Genomic DNA, 24868 nt, shown 5'->3' on the forward strand with positions numbered 1-24868 from the left:
TTTTTTGACACATTTTTGTTATTTCTTCTGCCGGTCAATTTGGCTGAGCCTTCTGAGCACGACGCTCAAATGTACATGTGCGCAAAAAGGAATATTCATCATTTTACTCATTTATTGAAGTTACAAAAAAATTGCTTTGCTATGACCGCGTCGATGCTCTCTCGAGACCAAAGTTGTCATATATGCTCGCTACCATGCTCATATCCAATTGGTATCATCAGTAATGTTTATATCGCATTTCTATCAGAAAATGTGACAGCAGGTGGGAACACTAGCATACCTTGCGCACGACGGCTGCTGGCTAGTTGGCTGAGAGTGCCCCCGCGAGATTGCCATGCGGAGGCCGTAAAGAAAGCGAGTGCGCACCTCCAGACTGGACGTGCTGATTCTCATCGTCCAGCTTCGCTGTTTCAAGTCTAGCATGACCATGGAGTAAGAATTCTTGAGGAGGCAAAACTGCGCTCGCCCGGGCGTCCTGAAAAAGTCAAGAAATCAGACACAGCACTGACTTTTCCTCTGTCGTAAAACTCTACTTGCAGAGAAGAAAAAACGCACACACTGCTTTTACTACTATCTCTTTCAAGTCCACTTCATGCCTATTCGGTTCGTGTTTTGCACTTCATGTCTAGGAGGCTGTGTTTCTGTGCGTCCTAGCTGACTTGAAATTTTATTGCAACAGTGATGAACTCGTTTCGCAGAAATGCTAGCCTTGGCGTCATTGGTTATGAGTGAAAAATAGATGCTTCGTGACCGCAAATCAAGATACAAATAAAATGAGTAGGCATTTTACCTTTAGCCATCAAAGTATCGTGTCTTTGCATGCTTTCTGCACTTCATGTGAAGTCCAGTTCACTTTTTTTGTGTGTGTGTGTGTGTGTGTGTGTGAGAGAGAGAGAGAGAGAGAGAGAGAGAGCAGGTGACAAGTAGTCAAAAAGTGTGGAAAGACTGAAGGCATGGCTTCTGGTAACAACACGGGCCATTTTGTTTTGCCTATGTTTTGCCTCCAAGCTCTCCCCAATAGCACCGCCTGTCTATAGTACTATCGGCATCTAATGAAACCCTAACAGTGGCAAACCTTTGCAATGGTACAGTGTGTGCCGTCCACTTCTCACCATGGACAGGCACGCGTATAGGCGCAGAGCTGCTGCCCAGGATGGGCACGCCTTTGAATGGTGATAACTGAACAGCACATGCTCACTATACCATCGTGTAGGCGTACCACTGTTTGGGTTTTGCTTGATGCCAATAGTAATTGTCCAAGGTGTGCTTCTCGCAAACTTAGCCACGAGGCATCAGCTCTCGGTCTTTCCTTAGTATGGTGAAAGCCAATGCTTCCAATCTCACTGGGCCGCTAAAAACTTCGAGGGCAATAAACTTGTCCCATGCAGGATGCCTACGCGCTGTTGCAGTTCGGTGCAACACACTTCCACCGCATCCTGGGAAACCAAATCGTTGGTCAAAATGTTCAAAGCACTCTACATTATCGTGGTGTGAAAAGTACGTGCAGACATGGAGGAGTTGGTTAAGACGGTGCCTCCGGCGCAACACGAGAAAGCCAAGACCGTGAAAGAATTCGTGGCCACTTTTTGGGAACTTTCCTTTCTAAGGCCACCTTCGTATGCATGCGCACAGCATGCGATTGAGGGGCGGGTGCATGTGCATGTGATAGACATTATCTGCTCAGCAACCACTTAGCAGCTCGTTTGAATTGCTGTACGGCCTATTATTCCAGCAGTATCAATTAGTAATTGCAGCCAAAATATCTGTCAAGTTTACAGGCTTCTTTCGAGTCCTTGAAGCTCTTGAAGATCCTTAAATATGAAAAGTTTATCTTGAAGGCCTTGAAGGTACTGGAAGTTTTACAAATTTTTGAAAATCATTGAATTTCTTTCATTTTTTTAATTTTATATTAAGCATCGTCGCACATTTCACAGATTTGTGATGCCGTAATGTAGCAGGTGGCGTATGCAATGTGCCGACCGTAATAGAACTGAGAACATCAATAAAATAACTTCTGCGAGAAAACATCATGGATTTTTAGTTGTAATAGTATTGGGGGTTTCACATTCCAAAACCAAGAGATTATTTGAGAAACACCATAGGGAAAGGCTTCGTAATCTTCGGCCTTGTGGTGTTCTGTGGCCTTGTGGCCTTGTGGTGTTCTAACACGCATTGAAATCACACAATAGACAAGCCTCTACCATTCAACTCTATCAAAATGCGGCCGCAAAAGCCTGGATTGAACCCGCGACCATCGTGTCTGCAGCCAAGCACGTAACGAGAACTCCACCGCAGAGGACAACACTGTGCATATTTAGAAACTTGCCAAAGGCAGGAGCTGGACGATGAGCAAAAGAAATGTTGCATTAAGGAGGAGGTCGAAATGCTCACACAAAAAAAATCTAACTGAAAGTCACTGTTAACGAACTAGCAGCTATATCAGGCTTGTATGCAGGAGAGGCAGAGACAGCTAGTCACCAAATGTGCATCATTAAGTCAAGCAGCTTTAGGAAGACAGCTAAGACCAAGCAGCAAAAGATAGTGGGCATTGATATGTGAAAATCCAGGAAAAGCAGCAAGAAGTAGCATATGAAACTGTTCCTTATTTGTGCCTATCTTGTGTTTGCATTTTGTGTTGTACTGAAAGCGACTATGCATGCAACTTTTTGAAACTATGATTCGAAGTTGTCGGGAAAGAAAATGTTATTGGAACATGTTTTTGATGTGTGCTCCAGCGATATTATCCTTTTTCGACAAATTCTAGTTAATTCAAGTCTTCATCCTCCCCTGAGGATGTGTCAATTGGATTTGTAACAGACAATGGGGTCCTTGAAAATTCACACACATAGATTTAAAAGTCCTTGAAAACCCTTGAACTTTGTCATATAAATGAGCGTGAACGGTGAGTCCACCGATTGGTGTTACAGACAGAAATCTGAAAAATTTTATTATGTACAAGGTGCTATCGCTATTTTTATGCATCGCCTTCATAGAAATGCATCTAAAAGACGGCAACACACCGACAGCACCATCAGCCGAGCTTCAACGTAAACCAAATTTTTCCGTGACGCTTGCCTGTCACCCTCGCACGCTGCCGTGGCCTAGAGGTTTCTTCTCAAATATTCTTGCTCCGTGAGCCTGACTTAGTGCGAGCTTTTGCCATTTCATTAAAAAAACTGCCTGGGTCTGCATAAGATGCAATGCAACAATTATTAACACGATGACAGTTGTTTGCCATCTCTTCAAGTGGCATCGTCAGTTTGTAGTAGAACAAAAAAAAAAAAAGAAGCACACCAATGAGCAGACGATGAGCAGTCCATTGGTTGCACATGTCCTTGCAATCATTTCCAGAAGTGACCCTTTTCTCTCACTTTCTTTGATGAAGAAGTCTCTTGCATCGTTTAGGTCAGAGCTGTGCCCTGTTCAGCGTGCGTTCAACAAACCCTGTTGATTGATTATGGCAACTTGGCAACGTGGCTGCCAAGTTGTCACAATGAATCAGTATTAGTTAGCTTACCTATCAACCGTTCTGCTATCTTCATTGAAGCACGTGTTGCATGGTTGAATTTAACTTTTCCTGGTCCTTTTCTGCCAATTTCGATGACGTAATTATGTCGCTTCGAAATTCTTGACAATGTACTTGTGGATGCTTTTGCACTGAACATCTGTAGGTGTGGGGTCTTTTGGTTTCACAAACACGTGTTTTAAGTCAGTCTGTACACTCAGGAGACAGGAGTTTCTAAATACCTTGAACATAACGTGTGGACATCAAAGAAGATTGTCTTCACCCGTTAGCATTTCCCATATATCCTTGTACATTTTTATTAAATTAATTATTCTTTGGTATATTATCAATTACTTATTTTATATATAGGGAAAGTAATAGTATTGCTTTTTTATGGTAACTGTTACAAGTTACCTTTGGGAATTCGGTAACTGTAACAGAGTTACCCGCCACGGTGACTTAGGCATTTGGCTGCTGACCCGCAGGTCGCAGGATCGAATATGGATCGCAATAACCGCGTTTTTATGGAGGCAAAAATACTTGAAGCTCGTGTACTTAGATTTAGGTTCACTCTGAAGAACCCGAGGTGTTTGAAAATTTTTGGAACCCTCTACCACAGCATCTTTTATATTTATATGGTGGTTTTGGAACATTAAACATCAACAATTATACATTATATTATTAACTGTATCAGAGTTACTTTTTTGGCCACGTAACTGTAACACTTACTTTTGTACTGGTGACCTACGCTTGATTGGCCTTCTGATACTCTAGCCAGGCATTGCTTCTCAATGGGCACCCTAACCATGCTTCGAGGAAAGGAACTGTCCCAGAATTCCTCCTGCAAGTAAAGTTGCAAGGCGCCCACTAGACCTGCGTTCTTCTTTGTACAAATTATCAGCAGGTTTACAATGTGTCTGTAAGGCAGCACTTGCAGCTGGCTGCGCATTTTGTTGATGCTGCTATTGATGATAATCACTGCTGTGCCTGAGCAGTTTGCAATGGTTTGGGCTCTCACTTGTTGTGAAGTTTGCAGGTGCAATGCCTGGTACAGTATTGTGCCTCTGGCGCACACTATTACACGTGTTAACGCGACTCCGTGCTCTATATCGCACCCATAGTAGAAGATTTTCTTTCCATGCAGAAGACTTGGGTACGATTTTCTGAAGCAGTTTTCTTGCTCCAATGACTTCCATGGTGTGTCTGCCCTGCACACTGTTACTAGTTATGTTCTTATGCTTCTTACCTTTCTTGCTGCTTGTCTTTTTGTTTATGCTTTTGCTGTCACTGTTAAATATATACATCTTACATTTTCAGATCAAAATATTATTTAATTTTGTGTATGGTGCTGACTTTAAACTTAGTTATAAGGATAGTCAGTGGTTATGTAGTGAACATATAAGCTAGCTAGAAACCTCGACAAGAATTACAATATTTGTTGGTCTGTGTTTGTACAATTTTTTCACTGTGTCATGTATTTCTGTAGATTTTACAATTTACGAATAACTTTAGAATATTTAGTCATTAATTTTACGTTAGCATCACTAGTGTAAGTTATTTTATATTATTCCTACCTCATTTGTTCACTGCATTATTTTTTCTATTACTGCTCACAGCATGATGCTGATATGGCATTTGCCTAACCTTGATGCTGCAGGTGGTGGGCAAAGGGACCTTTGGCCTTGTGCGCAAGGGTCGGTGGCGAGGTCAGGATGTGGCCGTCAAGTCCATTGCCTCAGACCACGAGAAGCGCGCATTCCTTGTAGAGGTATGAGAGAACATTACTTTTGGGGTAATCACCTGGGAGTTGGACATGCATGTATGTCATTACGTGTATGTTTAAAACACTTGCATTTCAGGATCATTTCTCATGCTTGGTGTGTGCTGCCTGCCACTATGTGGGAATAAGTGGATTTTTTTTCCTGTGCAGATGTCTTTCTTTCTTTCTTTTTTTTTTTTCATGCTTTACAACACTTGTGTGCTGACTAGTTTTGAACATGTTTTTTGGTTCGGTCGCCTTTGTTGCACCCACAAAGCTAATGGCTTTCCAGCTTAGAATCTTTTAGAAGATGACCGATTTGTTACTGTCTTGTTGCTTGCTCCCCGTTAAGGGATTACGCCTGTTTTCATGCAGATGCTGACTGAAGCAAATGTTGCTGCTGTGGTTGCGTTTCTTGTTTCAGGGATCTACAAAAGCTGCTTTCGGCTCATAGGTGATATGACAGGATTACTATAGATTTCGGACTTGCTTTTCCTTTGTAAACACGGTCCCATCTGCAGAATTTTCTTTAGTGTATTCACCTGTGCAGTTTGTTTTTATGCACCAAGTGTGCAACTGAGCTGTAGTTCCTTCGTTGCTAGTAAGAATCACATTCATCAGCCTTTCATATGAAGTGTTACTTGCGATTCAATTCTCAGATGTTGATAAGAAACCGTCATTAAAGAGCATTCGTGGCAAAACGATGGATCAAAAGCAGTTTTTCTCCCTTTGTGTTTTCCCTTAACGTCATTTGATGGACCTATTTTTGTACTTTTGGCAGTGCAGTGAACTGGGCAAGTTGGTATTCAGTCACTATGGTGTAGCACGAAAAGATCAAGAAAACTTACTAAGGTAGACATACAACAAGACGTAGTGTCACGAGGGTGAAAGTATGAATGAAAGAATAATATTTACAAAATATACAGGGATAATCTGAGGCCGCTTTAGCTAAGATAACAGAACAACAACACGAGTTCAAATGCATTCGTCATTTTCATCGTCTGTGTGATAGTTTCCCGTTCCCGATGTCGTGTCACATTTACCCCCCCCCCCCCCCCCCGCCGCCAGTAGCGCCGTCATGGGGCCTAAAGGAGAGAAGGATCATATGTGGAGATGTACGGTTTCAGACGGGAGATGTGCACGATGTCAGTCGTGAGTTCAGATCACGACGAATGACTGTCTAATGTAGCGCTCTCATATGTGACCTCAGTAAGCTGGCGTAAAACCTTGTAAAGTCCGGAGTCGCGAGATAGCAGCTTCAAAGACAGGCCAACTTGATAGCATGGTGTCCAGAGGAGGGCCAATGAACCTGGAGAATAAAAAACTGCTCTTTGATAGCTATCGTAGCAGGCCTTCTGAGACAGCTGCGAGCCAAAAAGACGTTCCCGGGCGATTTGGCAGGCCACTTGAGCCTGAGCAGTCGCAGTCTGGGCGTACTCTGTAACTGTTTGCGTAGTTGATGGGAGAAGAGTCTCGTCCAAACAATAAATAGAAAGGGGAAAACCCAGTGGTGTCGTGGCGGGAAGAATTGTATGTGAATGTCACATAAGGCAAAGTACTATCCCCATCAAGGGGATCTTTGCAAACGTAGATAGAGAGCCATGTTGTCAAGGTTTAATTTAAGTGCTAGGTAAGACACTTTGTTTGTGGTTGGTAGGCCATAGTGAGCTTGTGACGCATCAAACATAAGCAAAGGATGTCGTTTGTGACTTTTGAAAGAAATGAGCGATCGTGATTGGTCAGCAGCAGTCAAGGAGCACCATGGTGAAGAATGACGTGATGAAGCGAGAAGTTCACGACATCAGTGGAACAGCTTGTCAGTAGTGCTTGCGTGATGGCGTATCGTGTGGTGTAGTCAGTGGCTATGGCAATCCACTTGTTCCCAGTAACGGACGTTAGAAACGGTCCAACGAGATCGAGGCCAGTGGGGTTGCAGGGAACCAGCTGGTGACAAGGAAAAATGCTTGGAGCACTGGCAGGACTTACAAGCAGCAATGTACAGCACACAGAACAGTAAAAGCCTGGCGACAAGAGTCGACACTGTATACAATCATTCGTTTGCATGGCTTCGAGATGTCCAGCAGTTGTGCTATCGTGAAGGTGTTCAAGAACAGCGAATCAGAGTGTTGCAAGTACTACGAGTAGTAGCTCTGGTCCCTCAGCACTGGTGTGGCAACTGGTCTACATGTGGAAAACGTAGATGGTGCATGATAGACCGCAAGTGGACAATGCCGAGCGGTTTCTGGCATATGTCAGTGAAGGCATACAGACGTGGCGAAAACACAGGGGTCAGAGTCCTGCGCTGAAATGTTGGGTGGGTTCATGGGATGACGGGATAAACACTCGGCATCCTGGTGCATTCTGCCAGATTTGCATGCCACGTCAAAGCTGTATTCTTGAAGCTTCAAGGCCCAGTGTCTAAGTTGTGCAGTGGGATCTTTAAGGGACGACAGCCAGCACAGGACATGGCGATCCCTAATTACTGAAGAGGTGTGGCCAAACAAGTATGATACACATTTTTCGACTGCCCAGAATAGTGTGAGGCACTCACGCTCAGTGATGAAAAAAAAAATCACAGCATATCCACAGAGTGAATGATGATAAGTGGGGCGAAGCGTCCATCTGTCAGTCTGTCTGTCCAACCGTCTGTCTGTCTTTCTGGCCATCCATCTGTCTGGCTGTCTGTCTGTTGTGAAAGGCACTCCTTTCTCCAGCACCAAGGTACAACCCGCGCAGCAGCCAATCGGAGAGTAGTGGTACAGTGCCATCTAGAATATCCTTACTCAACTGCAGTTTGTATGTAATTCTGTGAGACAGCGCTGTTCATTATACTGTTTGGGAGATACTGCCTTCCTTTTTGTCTCATCTCTTCTCTCGGTTATGCCTGACACAGGACAAGGTTAGACTAAGAGGAGCTTCGCTACTAAAACTTGCTCTCCGAAGAAGCAAGGGGATAGTGGCATAAGCGATGATGCAATTCTGTTCTTGTGCCACCGGGCGGGAACAGCACCGATGCCATGTCCGCTGGCATTGGTACTAACTTCAATGTGGGCTGATGGTTTGAAGTGGGCCAAAATGGGTGGGGAGGTAAGTAATGTTTTAACAATGCTGCACGCAGTTGTCTGGTCAGAAACCCAATAAAAAGGCATGTCCTTCTTCAGTAGTTCTGAAAGTGGTCAGGCAATGTCTGCGAAATTCTTCACAAAACATCGAAAGTAAGAACTCGGGCCAATAAATCTCTGTACATCTTCAGCGGAACGTGGTACGGGAAAATCTTGCAGCTCGAATTTCGTCGGGATAAGGGTGTATGCATTGAGCACTGATAAGGTGGCCCAGCACAGTGATATTCCGGTGGCTAAAGCGACATTTGAAAGAGTTGAGCTGAAGGCCTGCTGTTTGGAAAACCTTAAAAACAGCCAAAAAATGACCTAAAATGGCCTGCATGAAAAGTATGGCTCCCTGTGGGGTGCCTTTATATTTGGGCAGTTGAGAAGAAAGCTATTGTAGCTTTTGTGTTTGTTAGACATCTTTTAACATACCTACATATTCTTTTGAACTTTTGAAGTTTTGAAATTGAAATTGCTGAAGCACTTGAAGGAATAAAAGCGAAAGACAGATGCGTTAGCCAGCCTTCAGTCGCTCTCACAAATGCTGAAGTTTCAAGTTTATAGCACACGTGATTAGATGCTTGGTCGGGATTGATAAGATATTTTTAGTGCCCTTCTTTATCCTTATAGATTCCTCGTTTCTTCCTTTAAACTTTCGGTTGTTAGACAGCACTTGTGTCATTCACTTCCTTGTCTTTTTATGTCCTTTTTCTTGCGCTGACCGTCATGAGTATGTTCCAACTAGCTCAGTTTGCTACATTGTGAGACACTACCTTTATATTTGGGCTATAGCTTGCTGTGACAGGTTTGACAGATGTCTAGATAATAACACGAATAAAATTCTCACACATGAGATAAGAGTACATGGTGTTCAAAGAGAATAAAGTGTGGGTGTGGTAATTTCGGTAATTTATATTGAGCCAGCAAAACCATGTTGTGAAAGAAGTAACTCTGAAATACATGAATACATCTCAGAATACACTCAAGTCCTCTACATCACATATTCCAGCATCGAGTGTGAAATTTTAAAATTTAGGATTTTCGTCTACACTGCAATGCAAAAATGATGTTCTCTTGGCAATGCAGAAGTGGTCTGTCCTGGTAATGAAAAAGTGGTGTGAACAGTACAAAGGGCATGCAAAATATGCACTTTAAGCCGACATTGTTGCACACATGCTCAGGTGAAGACGTTGGATGTTAAAAAACATTCTTTGAGCCACTCGAGGGGGCTCAGTGACTGCCCTCTCAAAACCCGTCATTGTGTGTACTTCCAGAAGGGTTTCACAAAGTGTTTCTTTTTTTGGCTACTAATATTCGACCTGCCGGAAAGGTTTTAGTGTTTAATCTGCAAAGTATCTAATTCTTAAGAAATAATTTTCAAAAAATGGTTGACTTGCTTTTAGCGTTTAGTTACAGTGATGTTATACAGTTAAACCTGGATATAACGAAATTGATAGATTCCCGGAAAAATTTGTTCTAAAGACCATTTTATTATATGCAGGTTTGGTACGAAAAGTCGTAAAATAAACGAGCAAAATAAATAAAAGGAGGCTGAAGGTAAAGCAAACCCAAAACACTTTTGTTACAGTAAAAAAACGCGTTATTATTGCGATAGAAATTATATGGACACTCTTGGCAGGTTTTTGCGGTTGCTGCCATGTTCCTTAACAAGTCCAAACTGATAACATGCCCCCATGCATCGTAACTTTCACAAGCAAAAGCTTGCGAGCGCTGATGAAGCAGAGATCAAATTAGTCAGCCCATTCCTGTCACTTGGAAAGTGCATAAAATAATATCTCCCGTGTGTTTGAACTGCTGTCGAATGCTCAAACAGAAAGTGAACCATCTCTCATGAACGAGAATAGAAAACACGAGGAAAGGAGAGGGGGAATCACTCCAGTAGCAATAATGAACTTGGATATTAAAGGCAGTCGCGATCGCTGGCGTGCTTGCCATCTCAGTGAGTATCAGTGCGCTTTTAATGCAAAGGGACTGTGTGAAAAGAGCACTTCTCGTAATTGCTCACAACATCGTTTTGTAGGAGTTTCGCAATATCGGATCCAATAATCGGCTGCGAGCCTAACTTCTTATAACATGACAATTTTTTGCTCTCGCGTTCATTGCATTGCATTCAACGCGCCGTCGTGTTATCAGAACTAATCGGCTAATCGCAAAAGCTACCAGCCTGTGAACTCGCGGCGCGACCCAAGACGGAAAAAGCACGTGACGAGTGGACCTCTGAAGATTCGTTGTCACCGTGGTTTTGGAGAGTTTCTATCAGCACCTAATCTGACATTCTTTTGGTGGTGTGGACACAGTTGTCCAAAATTAAGAAAAGTCACAGTTCTGCCGCAACTAAGGGCATGGCAATGAATGCGATAGCAACAACTTGGAATGTAACACTGAGAACAGCAAGCAGATTGAAATGTGCACTGCACTGCTAACGTACAAATGACGCACGATAACATACACAGGGCGAAAGTAAACTAACAGCGCTTACCGCTCGACAGTTAATGCGCTGTTTAAATAAAAACGAGGCATGAAACGTAATCACAGGTACAGACATGGGTGCAAAATAACCGGTGCCCCAGTTGTTACTTCGCTGTGTTTGAAAAGCGCACTCTTTTCGCAAACGGTGCTTCTAGCAAGCGAAGTTTTCTTTGTGGGCCCGTCAACTATAAATGCAGTCGTTCCAGTCAAAGTCGAAGGCGTGCAATTCTTCTCACCAAAAGATAAGCGCGCGCGCACGAGCATCTAATTCTACCCCCTCCCCATTCGCGAGGCAAAGCACGCGTGGGAGATAAGCGCGTGTTGGTTGAACGCGATTAGCTGGGTGCCGAGCGCGGGCGGGCTTTTTTCTTTCGTGAGTTTTCATGTATATATATATATATATATATAGATACGCATACACACATGGTGAATGACAGCGGCGGCGATGGCAAAAAACCAGCCGAGACTCTCCATATAACTGCTATCGCAATGGAAAAAAAAAAGCAAAGTAGAACGGCATCGGGGCGATGTCATGCACGTGCAGTGAAACTATGCACGCGCACACGGTGTTGAAAACAAAGAGCGAATGGCACAGACACGGATGCGGCTGAAATATTTATCAAAACGTTTATTTGAAAAAGAAACAAGGAAAAAAAGATACGGGGAGCATGTGGGTGGGGCCCCTATGCTAGGGCTCCACTGGCTTTAGCGGCCCGCTGCGCCTGGTCGAGGAGCGCAAGTTGCACCCCCAGATCCTTGCTGGTGAGCAAAGTCTCCCACTGCTCCCTTGCGGAAATTTTGCCGGCTATTTGAGGCGAGTTAATTTCGGTTGGCCTGTTCTGACAATCCCACCTTATGTGGGCGAGAGTGGGCCTGCCTCCGCACCACGGACAACTATCACTGTACATCGCAGGGTGAATGGCATGCTTCAACGAAAGATTTGCATATGTGTTTGTTTGTATACGGTGCCATCCATAAGGATTCTGCCCGGGTAAAACTGTATGTGGTACACTGTACCTATGTCGCTCAAGCCATTGGTTTTCAAGGATATCTCGTGGTAAAAAAGGGCTGTTGTCGGAGTGATAGGCTGCTCGGTTGGTTAAAGCACGAGCTGCGTCGTCCGCTCTCATTGCCATCGAGTCCTGCATGACCCGGGCACCAGATGATAGCATGGTCCTGCGTTAGGTCTGGTCCTAATAGGCAAATGGGGTTGTGTGGTAGTCTTCCCGTGAGAAAGAGCCTACATCTGACTATGGAATTGTTGAGAACAAGGAACGATCATCCAAGAATATCTTTAGCTTTAATAGCAAGCGCGATAGCTATAGCCTCAGTGTTATTCGTGGACGTGGCTCGTGCCGTGGCGCAAGTGAGAAGGCCTTGACCTGGGGCCGCTCCTACGACTGCGAGTGCGTACTTGTTCATGCCGCATAGGGCAACATCAATAAATAAATCTGTGCACACCATGTCCGGATTGTTCCCAAATTGCAGCTGTAACTTGCGAGCTCGCTCACTCTTACGACCTTCGGGATATCGGGGGTTCACGTTTTTCGGGATAGGGGATACTAGAATCTTTTCACGCAGCAATTTAGCCATGGACTCCAGTTCCTCTCTCGCATACTGTGGACAAGCTGGGTAACCTACATGGCGTAGCAATTTTCTCCCAGTAGTGGTTAAGGTAAGCCTCTCCCATTGAGAAATGAGCACCGCTGCGCGTAACTTCTCATAATGATTGTGTATACCGAGGGCTTCGAAACATTCTGTGGACGTTCCAAATGGTAAGCCAAGAGCCGCCTTGTACGATGTTCGTATCAACGCATCTAGGGTCTTTAAAACGGTTTTATTGATCTTCTGGAAAGGAAGACTATATGTTAGTCGACTGAAGACAAAAGCCTGAAACAGCCGTAGCGTCTCAGCTTCCTTGAAACCTTTTCAGTGATAGGCGACTTTACAAATCATACGGGAGATCTGCTTCACCGTCGTTTTGAGGGTTTTGATTGTGTGGTCCACTCGCTTGTTGCTTTTTAGCCACAGTCCGAGGACTCGCATTTTCTGTACCTCTTTTATATTGTGGTCTCCTAGAAAGAGGTTGCCCGGCTCGTGAGTGCGACGGTCTCTGCCTCGGATTCTAATAAATTCACATTAATCGGGAGCACAACTCATTCCGCTCTGATAAGTGAAGTCGTCAACAGCAGTCACTGCGTCTTGTAGGATTCGTTCTTTTTGTCCCAAAGAGCCACTGTTGGCCCATAGGGTAATATCATCTACATAGAAAGCGTACCCTAGCCCTGAAACGCCGTTTAGCCTTCTTGCTAAGCGTCTCATGCCGATGTTGAAGAGAAGAGGAGATAGTATCGCTCCTTGTTGTGTGCCTCTATTGGGCATAGGAAACGGATCTTATCGTGTATTGCCTAGGCCTATTGTAGCAGTGCAAGAGGTTAGAAAAGAGGGAACGTAGTCATATATCTTTTGCCCACAGCTGATGTCATTTAGCTCAAATAAGATGAGCTCATGGGACATAGTGTCAAATGTGCTTTTCTAATCAAGAGCTATGAAGAGATGTTTTGCACCAACCATGGTATTGCAGAGTACCTCTTCCCGAAGTAGAAGGAAGACGTCCTGCGTTGGCAAACGTTGTGAAATCCAAACAAGATAGTTGGAAAAGGTTCCAATCTTCAATTTAAGTCGTGAGACGTGTGTGAATCACCTGTTCGAATAATTTGCTAAGACAGGATGGTAATGATATTGGTCTTAGATTTTGTAGGTCGGGTGTTTTTTCTGGCTAATAAGAATAATTTTGGCTTTCTTCTAATGTTGAGGAACCACGCCCTTCTCCTATACCTGTTCATTAAAATACCGAGTAAGCTGTTTCAGGCGTTTGTCGCTCAGATTCGGAATCATCGCGTTTGTTAGCTGGTTAGGTCCAGAGGCAGTATTGCCCTTTGGTGCTTGCGCGGCAGCGAATAGTTCTGCCTTGGTGATCGGTGCATCGAGCACTGCGTTTTCCTGGCCTTGGTATGCTAAAGCGCACGGGGGAGTAGTGTACATGCCAATGTACTTGTCTCGGAGCTTATCGAGCAGAGCGTCATCTGTTCCTGGAAATTTCCTAGGGAGCTTCTGAAGAGTTGGGTTTCCTGCCGTTTAAGTTTTACCAGGTTCAATTATGCTACGCAGTATTGCCCATGTCTTGGAGGTGTGTAAGGTTCCTCGGAGTGAGTCGCAAAAATTCGCCTAGCTCGCCGTCTCCAACTGCTGCATGTAAGCGTTTTCCCGCTCAGATATCTCAGCAATTCTATGACGCAATTTCCTATTGAGTCGCTGTTGTTTCTATCGCTTGGTCAACCCTCTCCTGGATTTCCAAATATGTATCAGATGGCTATCGACTACCGGGGTTTCCGCTGTGAGCGCAACCCGCTTAGAAGTTGCTTTGTGAGCCTCTCGTATGTGCGTTGCCCAATCTTCAGTGTTATCTGGTGAAATTTCGGGCAGTGAGACTTTAGGATATGTTACCCAATCTGTTAATACAACATGGCCATGAGACTGCTGAATTTTGGGGGAGGCAATCGACACGCTCAAGATATATTGGGCACTGCCGAGATTCTCTACTAGGTTGCTCCAGAACACCTCGTCAACATCATTTATGAATGCAAGATCAGGAACTGTGTCTGCGCTGACGCTGTTACCCAATCTTGTCTGGTGTTGCGGGACTACGAGAAGTTGGAGCCCATGCGCATCAACAACTCGCTCGAGTTCCCGGCCTTTCGAGATATCTGTTCAGTACTCGCAGGTAGTGTGAGGGGCGTTAAAGTCTCTGAAAAGCAGTAGTCGATCCTGGATGCTGGAATTATTCTTAATATACCAAATGAGTGCGTCAAAATTGGCCCTATTTTCTTTAGGGGAGCTATACACGATCATGATTATGGTTTTGGCTTTGCTAAGCTTGTGCGGGGGTATACTTATGATTTGGTGGTTAATGCTGCTAGTTACCAGATAATCTATACTAGTCGCTGTTTCCTTAAGAACGAACGTGGTGACTTTAGGGTAGTCTGGATTTGATATCGTGTAGCAGCTACCCAATTGGACTGGCGCATTGCCAACCTCTTGTAGACAAATGACATCAGGTTTGACTGGCGCTGTATTAAGAAATTGTTGTAGAGCGGCCGCCCGTTTGTAGAAGGTGCGGCCATTCCATTGCCAAATTTCGAGATAATCGGTGTGCGCTCATGTTTTACTCGCCATGGATAGTGGTAGCGCTATCCAAAGTTGGTAGTTGCTTCGGACGACGGATAGACTGAGCACCCAGGCTGCTTTTAGGTTTTTAAGAACAGTGGCCCTTATGCTGGCGATAGATTCATCGACATAACTTTTTGAGTTCAGAAATTCGGCAAACATTTGCTGCTGAAAGCTTTGCATGCTTTGCAATTGCTGCATTACTTGTTGTAATGTACCTTCCATAGAACTTGGCTTGATCGTAACCTGGCCAGATGTGCCGGTTGCTTTAGAAAGTGTTTTTTGGCTCGATTCCATACCGTGGTTGGCTTTGAGGGAGGGCAACTCTTGTTTTATTTCTGCCAAGCTCTCACGGAGGAGTTTGTTCTCACTAATGATTTTTTGATATCCTAAATTAGCCGCTATAGGAGCAGCTGGAGAAGCAACTCTTGCATAGCTCACCTCACCATGTTCGGGCGCTTGCTTCATCGCCGAGCCTGGAGCCCCGGATTTCAGTGGCTTGTGTGAGTGGAAATAAGTTGAGGTCTTGTGAGTGGAATCCTTCCGGGTCCGGAAACTCGATCGAGATCTGTATCTAGAGCTGAACCTTGGCCGAGTCTCTGGCAATTCTGGCCTGTGGTGCAGGGCAGATTGTTCATCATCAGAACTGAACCAGCGGGAATGTTAAGTTGGCTTCGGTGAGGTGTCGTTCAGAGCAGGCTGGTGCATACTAGCCTTAGAGGTTCTTTTCTGCGGAGGTTTGAGTCGTTTTCTGCAACTTCGGCTGCCTGTCAAATGACCCTCACCACACGCTGCACACTTCGAAAGCACTCGTGTCCAGCTGCAAGGTCCCGTTGTCCACAAACGTGACACACTTGAGTGTCCGGCTGGGGGCAGACGTCCGAACGGTGATTAACCTGATGGCACACTTTGCACACCTGGGTGCTAATTTTGTAGGGGTGGCAAGCAAGTTCTCTGCCGTTGTAATAGACGTTATCAAGGTATAATCCCTCCAAGAAATGTTGCAATGGCTGTCTTGGTGTTTTTAAACATACGTGCTTGCATAATTTCGACACCTTGTGTGCGTATGTGGAAATTGGCTTTTAGTGCTTCAGGCCTCGTGTGGGGGTATAAACTCTGAATGATGCCCTTAGTTGTGCCTTCGCTTGTCGCTACGTAGGCATTGACTGAGTGTGGCCGGCCGTTGATCTTTAGGGTGGTAATACACCTCACGTAGTCTGCCACTGTCTGGCACAGCGTCGAAACAATGAAGATGTTGGAACCTCACTTGATTCTGAGCGAAAATTGCTCACCAGATATTTGTCCGCTGCAAGCTGCCATCACGGTGTCGGCCAGTAGGGGACTAGTCAGGTTCTTGACTGGTAGCCCTTGGTGTGGTCGCACCACTATCGTCAAGTCGTTTTTGGGCAAGGGGGGTAGCTGCCTGTAGGCAGGGCTGTATTTAGATTTTCCGGTTGCTTCAGCAGTGGATATTTGTTGCTGGTACGAGGTCGTCAAAAAATTTATAGACTTGGTCTTCTTTTTTTTCGCAAGAGCCTTCTTCTGCCGCAGAGTGAGCACCGTTTGCCAGGCTCCATTCACTTGGTTTTGGCTGTCGGTCTCGGCGTTCTGATCGTTGGTTTCATTTGGCATTGAGAGGCTGTTAGATGTAGAGTCTTGAAAATCCATATTATCAAGGTCTTGGCGCCGCGTGTCTGTTATCTACGAGGGTCCGGGACACGCTATAGAGTCTGAGGGTTAATTTGCAAGAGCCATCGAGCACGCGCACAACGCGCACGGTAGCGTTCCAGCAGCCGCCTACATGGCGGCGATGGCTTTGTCGAGCTCCCACGATAGGCAGGTGCATTTGGGCTTCTAAAATAAAAAGTTCCAGTCACTTACAGCTGTGGTTGGTGTCACTCGATGCGGAAGAACTTCAGGAAGCCATGGCAATAGTCGAAGTTGGCCGCACACACAAATTTCCACAATGGAGCTGGAAAATTCGCGGAGCACTTGCGGACACGACTCTTCTTGTTGGCACCACCTAGCGTTCTTTTTGCCGCTAAAAACTATTTGGTAAAGCACTCCCTATATGGCAGTGGGGCCCCATAAATGTGTCACAACAATAAGCGTGGCACTGCCACGGCCGAAACGCAACAGTAGGTTTCTTTCTCTTTTAATTGTGTTTGGAGCGGGCGGGGGGGGAGGGGGGGGGCACATTCGCGCATGCGCCCGCGGCGGCGAGAGCGGCAGCAACGCCGGCTTGTTGGGTCTCACCTGCTCATCTCTCGCTCATTCATGCGCAATAACGAGCGCTCGCTCTCACCTAGTGCGCCGTGCGTGCCACCGACGCTTTGCGCTTTGTTTGGGGCGGGGCAGCCGTGAAAGTTGCACGCTCGTACCGAATTCCGTGGCAAAACTTTTAGATTGTTTATGGGGAAAATTTCTTATATTAAGGTTGTCTCCCGCTGTTACGTTGTTACATAGAGGTCACAAATACATGTGCTTTTATGGAGCAACAGCGGGGAATAGAAAAACTTTGTTATATCGAGCAATTCATTATATAGAGGCTTGTTATAAGCAGGTTTACTGTATGTGTATTTTTCTGCTTGTGAAACATCATGGTGCAGGTGCGGCAATTGTCACGAGTGGACCATCCCAACATAGTGAAGCTGTATGGAGCCAGGGTGCGAACCCCGGTGAGTGAAATCTTGGCTTGTTGAGCATCATCCTGGGGCGTAGCTGAACATGGCTGTGGCCACTTTCGCAGCATGCTCTTGGTACTGAGACAAATCATTGTTATTCTCAGTTTGCAAAAAGGAAAGACTAGTGAAGAAGCTTTGCTCATGTTTTTATTTCACTGTTTTTGGAAAGACGATCACACGAGTAGAGCTGCAAAATACATAAGTTGAACTGATGCATGCAGAGATTTTCCAGCCACTTGGTCATTGCTGTTCAGTATTGTATGAATGAAACAAACCCTCCAGTCATTTTTAGTCTATCCTTCTTATTAGTATTGTCACAGGTAATGGGTATGAGCCATCAACGGTAGGTGGAATCCTTTAGAAGTGAAGAAAGAAGAGGGCTTTTGCGTCCTGGTCTGAGGGCAAGCAAGACCCAGACCGTTTCGTCGCTGTGTGTGATTACGTTCGTGGCACTGGTGGAGGTGCTGGGTAAATGCGCCTCGGCTGCAGATTTTCAGCCGACACACCGAGCTATTTGGAGACAGCTACAGCTCCCAAGGCAAGAAGCAGTCGCCGCCTGCGAGGACTATCTCCCAAGTACGGTCCCCTCTCTCAAGACGAGATGGCAACTTCAACTAACAACCGGGCGAGTCAAACCAACGACGCCTATTCTTTTCTCCTGCATGTTTTTCATGTGCCACAAACACCACGCTCGTTCCATGGAGACATTTATGAAGATGTTGACGACTGGCTTGACCACTTCAATTGAGTTGCCAACATCAACGAATGAGATGAAGCTCGCAAGCTGCGGAGAGTTTACTTTGCGTTAGAAGACTCTGCCAAAACGTGGTACGAGAATCACGAGGGTTCCTTTGCGACGTGGCATGAGTTCAGTCGACAGTTTCGTGATGCGTACCGCAGCACTGAAAGGAAAGAGAGAGCGGAGCAGGCAATCTCATCTCGGAACCAACGACCCAGCGAGAGAGTTTCGATGTTTGTCGAGGACATGCTTCGACTCTTCAAGCGTGCTGACCCTGCAATGTCGGAGGAAAAGAAGGTGCGGCATTTAATGCGTGAGGTAAAAGAGCAGCTCTTCGCCGGACTCGTGCGCAATCCACTGACGACTGTGGCAGAGTTCATAAATGAGGCAACCACAATAGAACGTACTCTCCAGTATAGGTCGTCACAGTATGAACGCCACGACGTGACCCCTGCTGCATGCTTTATCGGGGCTGGCAGCGAGAGACCTGCCCTCGCTGAGTTCATAAGAAGCGTCGTGCGGGACGAGCTGCGTCAACTCCATGCATTGGGACCCCAACCACCTGTAAGTGATCTCACAGACTTAATCCGAAATGAAATCCGACAGGTGGTCACCCCACTCACGCCAACAAGGCCTGAGGCCCCTGTGCTGACTTATGCGGCGACTCTGCGATCTCCTGCACCACATGGCCCTGATCCCACCATGGGGAGAATAGATCAGGCTAGCCATCGATTCCAGGGCACCTCTTCGACTTCGCCACCCGCCTCAAGGTTTCCGAGTGCACCAACTTATCGTCCGTCTGGATCGCGGCAGAACGCCACAAAGGCCAGCGTGTGGCGTACGTCCGATAACCGTCCACTCTGCTACCACTGTGGCGAAGTGGGTCACGTATACCGTAACTGCCAGTACCGCCAACTTGGTCTCCATGGCTTTCACCCTGATGCTCGGTGCCCGCGTTACGGTGAGCGTCCTCGCGACATCGAAGCGTACCTTACAGGCCAGCAAGCTGCTCGCCTTGGTCAACGCCCCCAATCACGATCACCATCACCTCGCCGCCCCACATCACCTAGCATTCCCTCGTCATCTTATGCTCCTTTCAGAGGCCGGTCACTGAGTCCCCACAGGGGAAACTAGAAACCGTGGCTCCTGGGGGTGAAGCCGCGTGCCAACGAACTGTCAAAGAGCCTCCTTCGACACAAAGACCCGACGAAGACCGTTTTGACTTTCCAGTCGTTTCCGAAAGTCATAAGACTGTTTCCGCCGACATCACCGTACACGTCGATAATCACGTCGTCACTGCCCTCGTCGACACCGGCGCCGATTATTCGGTTATGAGCAGCGCCCTAGCATCCCAACTGAGGAAGGTAACTACCCCTTGGCAAGGACCGCCGTTGCGCACGGCAGGGGGCCACCTCGTCACGCCGACTGGAATGTGCACAGCCCGTGTTCGAGTCTGCGCTTCGACGTTCATAGGGTCTTTCCTCGTGTTACCTGTGTGCTCCCGTCCACTCATTCTGGGGCTGGACTTTCTTCGCGAACATGGCGCAATTATTGACCTACGTGACTTGCAGGTGTCGTTCGCGGACTCGTTTCATCCTGAACCGGAAAATGCCCGCTCATCGAAGGCTGCCCTACGTGTATCCTCCGAATCTGTTACTCTGCCTCCCCGCAGCAGCCTTTTTATCAACGTTGAATGTGACCAAGACTTCCCCGATGCTGTAATTGCAGAAGGAAATTTGTCCCTACTTTTTGCACAACAAATCTGCATTGCCCGAGGTATTGTTCAGCCCAGTAGAAAGCAGGCTTGCCTATTAGTCACGAATTTCAGCGAGGAGTATCGCCATCTTACCAAACACACTGCGATCGCATACCTTGAGGATATTGCCGACGTCCCTGGTCCCTCAACATTATCTGCTCTTTCGTCGTGCGACAATTCCGCCATGACATTTGCAAGCACTCTCGACATAAACCAGGGTCTACCGTCTGCACAACGGGAACGTCTTTTGAAGCTACTCGGCTCATTTCGGGACTGCTTCGCTACGACTTCGAAAGTTAACCAAACACCGCTTGCCAAGCATCGTATCATCACCGAGCCTACCGAGAGACCCATTCGAGAGCATGCCTACAGAGTCTCGCAAAAAGAACAAGACGTTATACGCCAACAGGTCCAGCAGATGCTCAAGGACGATGTCATCCAGCCATCGACCAGTCCCTGGGCGTCCCCTGTTGTGTTAGTAAAGAAAAAAGACGGTACTCTGCGATTCTGCGTCGACTACCGAAAGTTGAATAAGATCACGAAGAAAGACGTGTATCCTTTACCCCGAATAGACGACTCGCTGGGCCGCATTCGCAGTGCTCGTTACTTTTCTTCCATGGATCTACGCAGCGGCTATTGGCAAATATCTGTTGATGAGCGCGACCGCGAAAAGACCGCCTTCATTACTCCTGACGGACTCTACGATTTCAAGGTCCTTCCGTTCGGCTTATGCTCGGCACCAGCTACTTTTCAAAGAATGATGGACAGGGTTCTTTCTGGGCTAAAATGGCAATCGTGTCTTGTCTACCTTGACGATGTGGTCGTCTTCTCGGACACGTTTGAGCAGCACGTCCAGCGCTTACAGGCAGTTCTTCAGGCGATTCGAACAGCTGGACTTTCTCTCAAACCTGAGAAACGCCACTTTGCATTCGAGGAACTGAAATTTCTTGGTCACGTCGTCAGCCACGCCGGTATACATCCAGACCCTGAGAAAACGAAAGCTGTTGCCGCATTTCCTGTCCCAACAAACAAGCGCAACCTCCGCCGATTTCTGGGACTCTGCGCATATTACAGACGCTTCGTCAAAGGCTTTTCTAAAATCGCTGAACCGCTAAATGAACTTACGAAAGACGGCGTACCGTTTGTTTGGGGTCATGATCAGCATCACGCCTTTGACACGCTACGAAACCATCTCCAAGCCCCACCTGTACTCGGTCACTTTGACGATAACGCTGCCACAGAGCTACACACGGATGCCACCAACGTCGGACTTGGAGCTGTACTGGTTCAATGGCAAAATGGCGTAGAGCGCGTGATTGCCTATGCAAGTCGAACACCATTATCTGCAGAGAAAAACTACTCTGCAACAGAAAAGGAATGCTTAGCCGTTGTTTGGGCTATAACAAAGTTTCGCCCTTATTTATATGGTCGACCATTCAGGGTAGTTAGCGACCACCATTCTTTATGCTGGCTCGCCAACCTCAAAGACCCTTCCGGTCGTCTAGCACGCTGGAGCCTTCGGCTGCAAGAATTTGACGTTACAGTCATTCACAAGTCAGGACGCAAACACACTGATGCTGACTGTCTCTCACGTGCACCAATTGGAAGTACGAACGCGGACGTTGAAGAGGACGATACATTCCTTTCCTCTGTGTCAGCAACCGACTTGGCTCAACAACAACGCGACAACATGGAGCTAAGCCCGCTGATTGACTACCTCAAAGGCCGAAAACGCAGCCTTCCTCGAAACTTCGCACGTTCGCTGGCCTCGTTCTGCATCAGAGATGGAGTCCTCTATAAGAAAAATTTCGACCATACTCAGGCTACTTACCTACTGGTTGCGCCGACCTCGCTTCGGGACGATATTTTACATGCTTGTCACGACGAACCATCATCCGGACACCTTGGCTACACGCGCACATTGGAAAGAATTCGCCGCTCATACTACTGGACTCGCCTCGCGAAGACAGTCAAGCAGTACGTCCGCACATGCCGTGACTGTCAACGCCGTAAGACGCCACCTGTTCGACCGGCAGGACTACTACAGCCTATCGCCACGCTGAAGACACCATTTTATCAAATTGGCATTGACTTGCTCGGCTCATTTCCCACCTCTTCGTCTGGAAACCGGTGGATTGTGATTGCCACCGATTATTTAACGCGTTACAGTGAAACAAAGGCCCTGCCCAAAGCTACCGCAGCCGAAATCGCACAGTTTTTTGTCGCCAGCATTGTACTTCGTCACGGAGCGCCAGCTGTAATAATTACTGATCGTGGTACAGCTTTCACCGCAGAGATGCTTCAAGAAGTGCTGAGACTAAGTGGTACAGAACATTGGAAAACCACGGGTTATCACCCCCAAACAAATGGACTCACTGAACGGTTGAACAAGACCATTGCAGATATGCTATGTATGTGGCCGTTGATCACAAGAACTGGGATGATATACTCCCTTACGTAACTTTTGCTTACAATACAGCAGTCCAAGAGAGTACAGGTTTCACCCCATTTTGCTTAGTTCATGGTCGTGAGGTCACTACAATGCTCGACGCAATGCTCCTTCCCAACAACTTGAGCATGTTCAACACGGATGCTGCATTGTTCGCTCAACGCGCCGAGGAGGCCCGTCAACTCGCCCGATGCCGTATTCAGGCTCACCAAACTGCCGACGCACACCGCTACAACCTTACACACCAAGAGGTTACCTTCAAACCAGGCGATGAAGTTTGGGTGTGGACTCCCATCCGACAGCGTGGTCACTCTGAGAAGTTGCTTCGGCGCTACTTCGGCCCTTACAAAGTTCTGCGCCCACTCAGTGACGTTACGTACGAAGTTCTCCCTGAGGGCGCCTCAAGACGTTCCCGTCGGTTTCCACAAAGTGATGTGGTGCACGTGTCAAGACTCAAGCCATATTTCTCGCGTCATACATCGAACGTGGACTAACTTACCATGCAATGACTATTTTTTTGTCACTTTGGTTTTTTTTATTGTCTTGTGTACTTACTCCTTTCTTTTTTGAGTACTTCTATGACGCCAGCCCATTTTTTTCCCCCTTACGATGAAGTTGTTGGGTTCCATGGTAGCACCTTTTCTTTCTAATTTTTTTTCTCAACGTTCATTACCAGCATCAAGCCGATGCTTTTCAAGGGGAGGGAGTAATGTCACAGGTAATGGGTATGAGCCATCAATGGTAGGTGGAATCCTTTAGAAGTGAAGAAAGAAGAGGGCTTTTGCGTCCTGGTCTGAGAGCAAGCAAGACGTCGTTTCGTCGCTGTCTGTGATTACGTTCGTGGCAGTATTAAAATTCAACACTGACCTTGTGTTTCCCGGCCCATTCGGTCTCTTTTTGAGGGGGTGACTGTCCAGCTAGAAACTGCCGTTCTTCTAGAGACTGCCATTGTTCCCGCTGTTCATGTTACTGCATTGTTTTCACCGTGGGTTCCGAAGACTGTACATATACACTTTTCCCAGTTGAAGGGCTAATATTTCCAGGTGTTGTTTGTATATGCCAGAACATTAAGTGCGGCTACCTTTTGTTCTGATGACCTGGGTGTCGTCGAAGTTGATGCGATTGGTTATCTTTTCGCTGTGTTTTGAGAGCACTTCACTTCATCAGTTGGGCTACCTTCATTGGTGCGGTGTTGCTGTATTCTTTTTGGTAGTTATTTGTCTCGTCGGTGTTAAGTGACATGGTAATCAGTGCAGGGAACCTTGTGGACTAACCCAGGTAATCTTCATTTTGGCAGCCAGTGTTTTGGCCACTGCAAAAGTGGCCCAGTTGCTGATGCTAAAGTTCAAATATCTTTCAAAAGTAGCACAGGGTCTTGATCCAGCTGCTGCACTCAGCGATGCGCTAGTTGGCGAGACGTGACCTTCTCCCCTTCGCACCTCACATAAAGGGACTAGCAAGCGCAGCCTTGTGCCAGAGAGTGGTGCAGATGACTGCGTTTTCAAACGTCATGAGGGACAATCTTGTGTTTCGACATCTGGGATGTTCGCGTCAAGTCGGGGAGACTTTCGGTGCAGACAGCTTCTCCGACTTATTCACATTTGACAACGACGTCATCGATAATGAGGAGCTGACTGACGAGAAGGTGAGAGCTATGATCAAAGGCCGTTTTAAGAGCTGTCATTAGACGACGATAGCAAGCACAAAGACGACTTCCCTGCAGTCAGGCTGACTTTGTAGCCGGTGATTCACTGCATTGATGAATTGAAGGAATACTTGCAGCTGCAGGAGGATGACTATTTTATTTACTTATTTATTTGAAGCGTACTGCTAGCCTCACATTTGAAAAAGGAAAAATACACATATTCAAAAGAAAACAGTTCCATAAGGCACATACACAATTGGAGTTCACCAAAACATAACAAGCACTATCCACAGTAGACTGTACAAATGCTAGTAGGAATGGTAAAAGCAGTAATAAACAGCATGTTAGAAAATGTAATGCTGAAAGAAAAGCAATAGCAGAAACTGTGCAATCGTTTCAAGAGAGACAAACATAATAAACAAAAAATAGAGGCTTTCATCATCATCTAAAACCCATATCATCAAAACATTAAAACGCAGTCATCGAAAACCCTTATCAACAGCGTAA

The 24868-nt window shown here is 46.4% G+C and overlaps 1 protein-coding gene across 6 annotated transcripts in view; it reads left to right on the top strand.

The window, feature by feature from the left end:
• Takl2 (Tak1-like 2) overlaps window positions 1–24868 on the top strand; it is a 387007-nt gene that overhangs the window by 81675 nt on the left and 280464 nt on the right. For all 6 annotated transcript variants that reach the window (XR_012895575.1, XM_075896427.1, XM_075896428.1 and 3 more), the window contains exons 2-3: window positions 5163–5273; window positions 17698–17766. Coding sequence is in view for 5 of the 6 variants with exons in the window: in XM_075896427.1 (XP_075752542.1) it covers window positions 5163–5273; window positions 17698–17766 (180 nt within the window). In the remaining variant the exon portion in view is untranslated. The remainder of the gene's footprint in view (window positions 1–5162; window positions 5274–17697; window positions 17767–24868) is intronic.

Source organism: Rhipicephalus microplus, chromosome 5 (genome assembly GCF_043290135.1).
Source record: "Rhipicephalus microplus isolate Deutch F79 chromosome 5, USDA_Rmic, whole genome shotgun sequence".
In the NCBI taxonomy this organism is placed as follows: Eukaryota; Metazoa; Arthropoda; class Arachnida; order Ixodida; family Ixodidae; genus Rhipicephalus; species Rhipicephalus microplus.